Source organism: Poecilia formosa, unplaced genomic scaffold, assembly GCF_000485575.1.
Source record: "Poecilia formosa unplaced genomic scaffold, Poecilia_formosa-5.1.2 Scaffold265, whole genome shotgun sequence".
NCBI lineage: Eukaryota > Metazoa > Chordata > Actinopteri > Cyprinodontiformes > Poeciliidae > Poecilia > Poecilia formosa.
In genome coordinates, this window is record NW_006800204.1 from 746512 (window position 1) to 753309 (window position 6798).

Consider the following 6798-nt stretch of genomic DNA (forward strand, 5'->3'; position numbering starts at 1 on the left):
GATTGTCCCCCCCAAAGAAATCATGAAAGAAACCCTTGTATTTAAACAATATCAATATAAAAAGGCAATAGGAACAAAGAACGAAGTAAATCTGCCATTCATCTCTAAGGAAAAAAATAAATAAATTTTAGGTTCCCCCCATTGTTAGAACAATGGTTCAGCCCAAAGTGGAGGCGGAGCAACAGCTGCTGCTGAGCGGCCCAGGCTCCGCTAGAGCCGCTACGGGAGGAGCTAGCTGTTAGCTGTTAGCTGTGGCTCTGCAGCACTAACAAAACCCTCTAGTAAGTAAATACTTAAAGCAAAAGACATGTTACACGTTTTATTAACTTTCACTGCTCAATAGGAAGAAACACATTGACAATTAACAGTTCGTTATTTCATTACTTTTGCTGAATCCTGATAAACTGTCACCTTATGCCTTGGAAATCAAAACTAGCTAAACTGCTACATTGCTTTCATAGACTTAGTTCTGTCGAAGGTAGATAATATTTCAGTTACATTTAACTCTCTAACTCTTACTTTAATAAGAAGCGTTTGAAACGGGAGCGGCTGAGCGTTAGCATTAGCCGATAGCTCAGTATGGGAGCCGAGAGCAGAGGGGCGACTGCAGCTGGCAGGAAAACAAAATAAAATATGACTTTATTTCTTACCATCTTCAACGTAACGGCTTTAAAACCACAAAATAAAATCTGAATATTGTTCTAGAAAACTGGTGGTTTAAGTTATGATACTTCCCAAATATTCAATTCCTACATATTTATAGGTTTTAACATGAAAACCCCCCAAAAATAAAAGTTTAAAGCAACTTAAGTTATCATTTAAATAACACATGATTTGTATTGAGAACCACTGCAATAAATCAATATTTATCAGGAATTTTATTAAGTGGAGTTACTTATTAAAACTTTTTTATTTAGAGCCTTAAGTTTTTGTAAAGGTGTAGCAGAGATTAGATCTTTGAACCAAACTCAGATCTAAACATTTGAATCTTAGTTTGACTTCTGGGTCTCAACAGGTTGTTTACTGAGAAAAATACTTTTGTTATTCATTGCTACTTACTACTCATTTTTGATGGTGCAGCTTGAACAAAACATTTAAACCACATTTTACTATAACTTTGCTGACCTCCCCCAAAATTGCTCTTAAAAAATTCCCTGTTTATGCCCCCCCCCCCCCATAATGAGATGGGATCTACGCCCTTGCATGAAACATCTGGGGAGTCAAACACAAAGTTCTGCTGCAACTGTTGGTGGTTCCAACGTTTACAAGAAGATTTCACAGGTTAGACTTTAATGCTCTGTCAGCCACAATCATTAACATTACAAGAAATGAAGGTTTGTCATATTTCACTCTGGATTCTCCCCTGAAGCCATGTTGGGTTCCAGGATCAGCGCGTCTTTGTCATGGAACAGCAGCAGGTGTGACCAGGTGTGACCCCACCAGGTCCCAGGTGAAATCTTTGTCTTCTTCTTACAGAGGCTTTACTCCAGGAAGCGAACGCTCATCTTGTGATCGATGTCCACTTTCTCCAGCGACTGGAAACAATGAACATTTTAAACCAAAGGTCAGGGGTCATCAGCTTATTTAATATCTGAAGGATAAGTACTAATTTTTTTTACTTGTATTTACTGTGACTGATATGTTAGTATCTGCAAACTGGCTCCACTGAACAGACATCCTCCAAGCCACCAGGGGGAGTCGCTGTGGCGCAACTACACATTATTCAGGTGGATGCAAAAACATAAATCGACCCCCCCCCCCGAAAGAAGATTGAAGGAGTGTGGAAAGCATACACTCGCTCTACTACCCCCCTGAGACGCCGATACGTGAAGAGTAAAACTTGCCACATTTACCTCGTTACGTACGCGAGGAGAAGGAGCGTAAGGCGCGCTGAAGTGTATAGGAAAACACAACCAGCGCGCCTCCCTCTCCACACGGGGTTTTGACGCCCCCTCTGGTGCTGCGCCCCGATGCGTTGCATGCGCTGCCTGCATGCCCCCTTTTTACACCACTGGGGAGTCGTCCAACAATGACATGGAACCAAACCCTCAGTAAGGCGAGAAGTCCAGAACAAAGTTGGAGGAAGAAAGAAAATGTGTGTTATGCTTTGTGTCGTTTTCTAACATGTAGGCTATTCCAATATTATATAAAGGCGGCAGCAGCATTACCTACTCCAGACTCCCCCTAGTGGTCTGGAGGACTTGCTTTTTGTGGAGTTTTTTCTGTTTTGCTTTTCCGGTATTTTCCCTTTTGCCTCCTGTGGCAGTTGCAGCATTTTGTTTCGCATTTGTTTGTGTGTTTTGCAGTTTGCATCATTCATATGTTTGCAGATTGCTTTGCCGTTTCTTGTGCGTTTCCATGTCGCCCATCTGGAAGATGCTACTGCAATCAGACCTGTGATCGGTCAGCTGCTTATCAGTTCATCATAAGAATACTGATCAATCAACTTAACTCATTAATTGATAAATGCACCTCTAATGTGGCTTCTTCTGATGCTGAATTACGATGCATGTCTCACCTCAACAATGTAAAATGTGTCATGACCGTTCAGACTTTTAAATCCGTCAGATTTCTGGTTTAGTTCCATAAATGGAAATGACACAAATCAGATTTTTTCTGTATGTGAAAGTTTGGAGCCACGCTGTTCAGACTGCTGGGAAAAAGTCCCATATGGGTTGAATTAATGCGACCTGAGAGCACCTCACCATCCCCTTCTGGTGGAGGAGGAGCCCCACCGCCACATGCTGAGGTTCTGGGAGCCGAACCGGACCCACCTTCCTGAACTCGTCGAAGCAGATGGCGTCGTCCCGGTCCAGGTCGGCCTCCTGGATGGCGCGCTCCGCGATGCTCTGCAGCTGCTCCTCCGTCACCTGCAGCCCCAGCATCTCCCTCAGCACCTGCAGGATGAAGCCAGGTCAGAACCGGAACCACGATTCTGTCCTGCCGACAGAGACGCTGCAGCTGGAAAGGATGTTCCTGTTCCAGGACAGCGGCTGGTGAAGGTTGCATGTTCTTCTGTTTTAATTCTGCAGTTTGTAACTTTTATAAAAATATTTTTTACTGTCATGACAGTTTGGTATGAGGCAGATTATCTGTGAAAAACATCAAGCTCCTCTGGCTTCTCCCAGAACTAACTAGAAACAACCAATCAGAGCCAGGAGGCGGGACTTAGCGCTGTCAATCACTCTTCCTGACAGCAGAGTCTGTCATGAATGCTAGGCTAGTTAGCATGGCCACCAACACACAGTTAACCTGTAACAGTAAGTTGTTTCTCCACTATTAGCAAATTTAGCAGTGAGTACATGGGATTGATTGACAGCGCTAAGCCCCTCCTCCTGACTTATTGGTTGTTTTTCTGCACTTCTTCAGACATCAAAAACAGGCCAGAGGGGAGATCAGTCTGTTCTCATAACAAACTGATGAGAGTTTGAATAAATATTTTAAAAACGTTTTAAAATAAAAGCACTGCAGCTTTAAGGCTCACGTTGTGTTTAGTGGCTTCATGCTCAGTTTACTTTTTACAGTGTAAGTGTTTGTCGTGTCGACCTGCAGCAGCTCGGTTCTGGAGATCTTCCCGTCTCGGTCCTGGTCGTACAGCTGGAAGGCAACTGAGGAGGGACATTTCCTCAATCATGACTGCATTTCCAGGAAGTTTCAGAGAAAATGAGAAACCCAGACTGACATTTGAGTTTCCGGTTCCGACTGTTGGCCGGCTCCGGCTGCACGCCGTCTCGGGTCCAGTTTTTCTCCGTGGGACGGAAGTGAGCCAGAACCCGGACAAACGAGGGAAAGTCCACAGTTTCCTGCCTGCAGAGAGGAAGGAAGGCTGAATGCTCCTGACTTCCTGTTCAGACCGGTAAACTGAGCAGAGATCCGGTTCTGTACCCCGGCTGGAAAAAAGCTCCAACGATTCGGTCTCCGATGGGATTCTCGGACAGCTCCGCCTCCAAGTCCTCGGACCTGAGACCCAAACAGAACCAACCTGAGCAGCCGAGTTACTTTGGTCTTCTGTCAAAAACATCAGCAGGATTAAAAAGACAGAGTAACCCTGGAAATGACATAATCTGATCCAACAGAATCTTTTAGGTCGTTTTGGATTCTGGGTCCTTCAGACCGAGTCGCAGGTTTTCTCTGGGTTTGTTGATCCCACTCTGGATAAAAACGGTTAAATATTTAACTGTGGAGATTCTCCAGATTATCCTCAGATTATCGTTCATCCCTCAGCTCAGACGGACTCTGGTTTATAGCCGACATCACAGGGGTCAAAGTTCATAGCAGCTCATTCAATTTAAAATACTCAGTCCTCTGAGTCCAGATATTCTGGTTCTGATGGAGGAGCAGGCGGCCAGCCAACACCTCCTCCTCCATCAGAACCACGCAGAGTTTGGGTCAGAAATGAACCCGGGTTCGGATCAGAACCGGACTGTCTTGCTGGCCCACCTGAGGTGTCCTCTGCTGTCTTTGTCCAGGAACTGGAACCGCTGATGGAGACGGAGGAGGAGGGCTGCAGAGACTGGAATCACACAGAGGTTTAATCTGGGTTCTGGTTCTGGTTCTGGGTTCATTTACTTCCAGCTTGTAGATGAATGTGGGCCCCATACGGGATTAGCTCAGCTCTGACCGTTCTACAACCAATAAATCAATAAATACTAAATCAGAATATTGATGGATATATTAGAGTAATGACACCGTATGGACGCCTGGGGGCGCTCTTCAGACACCTGCTGCCATTTTTGGCAAGACTCACTGATTGTAGAAATATATGACAAATGGGCTTGCCATACTGCTGCTGGTCCTGAAGTCATCAGTTTATTACAAACTTCCTGAAATATTCAGTTATGTTTCTCATAAACACCCAATCTTTTAGACGCTAAACCTGAAATAATCTAAAATAATTCTGTTTTCTGCTATGCAGCAGAAAACGGCAGCATGAAGACGTTTTATCTTCCTGCCCAGCGTCTCTATCAGGGAGGACAGCAGAGGAGGAGACGCAGATAAACAACCTGATGATTCTGCAGGATCTCACACACACACACACACACACACACACACACACACACACACACCACCAAGCACTTTACAGAGCAAATATCTCAGTACATTAAAAGAAAACAAAACTAACTTAACTCTTGTTCACTTGTAACATTTTCCCATGTTTAATCTGCTACTTTTTAAATTCATATTTAAGAAACAAACTGCTTTATCTTGCTGAAAAGTTACTTGAAGTTTTTTCTTATTTTAAATGTTATTTTAAAAATAGTTGTTAAGATTTTGTGTTTCTGCAGTGAAACACCAGAACAGAATCGGTTCCGACCTCAGAGGCCTTGAAGTTTACAGAAAAACATCCTGCCTGATAGAAAAACTATTATTTCTGCTGCTTTGCTGCTGAGCTACGAAAACAACTTCAGTTTTATCTTTCTGAAAAAGTCGGTATTTTAAACCTTTTTAGCAACAGGAGGTTTTACCGAACCGTCCAGAACCAAACCCAACCGTCCAGAACGCTCAGGCTCACATCCGGTTTCCTGCAGGAGCTGCTGGCCGTCCGGGACGCCTCTCAGGCTGGAGCGGCTGGAGCCCATCTTGCTGCCTGCAGCTGCCTGCTGCGCTACTGCAGGCGGGCTGCTTGGCCAATCACATCTCAGCAGACAAATCCACCCAGTTTCCAACAAATAGAAGTAAGTACACCCTAAAGGCGTCTTCTGTTTTTGCTGATCAAACACACTGACACCTCAGTGAACTTAACATCCAGAAGATTCTTCCAGAACAGGAACACTTAGTTTTTATTAGAAACTGTGGAGTTCTCAGTACTTCTACTGATTTAGAGCACACTTGGAGAGTCCAGAGGATACTTACACTTATTTAGTAACACTTTATTTGAAGGGGGTGAATAAGACTGTCATTACACTGTAATAAACATGTCATAACACCCATCATGAACATGAATAAGCCTTCATGAATATTTATGACTGTTGTCATAAAGCGTCATTCGGTAAATTATGACACTTTTAATACAAAGTTGACATTATTCAAAATGTCTTTGTTATGACAACTTGACATTAACCAATCATTACTGATATAAATTTGTTATAAAAGTATTACTGATTGCACTTTAAAAATGAGGTAACTTTATGTTATTAAAGGTAAAGTTTAATCAGTAATGATTTCCTGGTTAATGTCAAGTTGTCAAAAAGACATTTTGAATAATGTCAACTTTGTATTAAAAGTGTCATAATTTACTGAATGAGGCTTTATGACAACAGTCATAAATATTCATGAAGGCTTATTCATGTTCATGACAGGTGTTATGACATGTTTATTACAGTCTTATTCACCCCCTTCAAATAAAGTGTTACCCACTTATTTAGTAACCCAGAACTTGGAATCCAGAAAAACTACCATAGCAGCTACTTTTTAGATTCCAGTTCTTCCAAACCAGAACAGGGATTAGACCAGAGGATTCTTACTGATGTGTTTCTACCAACCCTGAAGTTTAATTTCATGACATGAAGATGCCGGTGGCTTCAGTCAGCAGAACTCCAGCAGAACCGACCCAGATCCGTCTCTGAGGTTCTGGTTCTCCAGAGAACCTCAGCAGAACCTGGACCCACACCTGGACCAGAACCGCTCCATTAGAACACCAGCCACCCGTCCCGCAGGTCCAAAAGAATCAGAACATCTGAAGCTCTGCAGGTCAGAGATCAGGATGCATCAAAGAAGAGACAAAATGGCCTAAACAAAGTCCCTCATTAAGCTTATGAGAATAAAGCACTAATGGCTTTATTTTCATAATTTATTCTT

General features: G+C 43.0%; 1 protein-coding gene across 2 annotated transcripts; it reads right to left on the reverse strand.

The window, feature by feature from the left end:
- Positions 1-1273: 1273 nt before the first annotated feature.
- chp2 (calcineurin-like EF-hand protein 2) lies at positions 1274-5668 on the reverse strand. 2 transcript variants are annotated; one of them, XM_007570693.2, is made up of 7 exons: positions 5513-5656; positions 4441-4513; positions 3886-3960; positions 3683-3807; positions 3547-3608; positions 2775-2897; positions 1274-1535 (listed from the first exon to the last, which is right to left on the reverse strand). In XM_007570693.2, the coding sequence occupies exons 1-7, from the start codon at positions 5577-5579 to the stop codon at positions 1482-1484; spliced, it is 579 nt and encodes a 192-aa protein (XP_007570755.1). In that variant the 5' UTR covers positions 5580-5656; the 3' UTR covers positions 1274-1481. The 2 variants fall into 2 exon arrangements, with proteins under 2 accessions (XP_007570755.1, XP_016536457.1); XM_016680971.1 differs by lacking the exon at positions 1274-1535 and having other exon boundaries at positions 2804-2897; positions 3485-3608; positions 5513-5668.
- Between the last annotated feature and the right edge of the window lie 1130 nt (positions 5669-6798).

Coding starts and splice junctions, on each gene's coding strand:
- chp2 (XM_007570693.2), bottom strand. CDS start 5,579: ATGGGCTCCAGCCGCTCCAGCCTGAGAGGCGTCCCGGACGGCCAGCAG. Junction 3,808..3,885: donor GGAGCTTTTTTCCAGCCGGG/GTACAGAACCGG, acceptor TCCTCTCTGCAG/GCAGGAAACTGTGGACTTTC. Junction 2,898..3,546: donor CCAGAACCGAGCTGCTGCAG/GTCGACACGACA, acceptor TTCATCCTGCAG/GTGCTGAGGGAGATGCTGGG.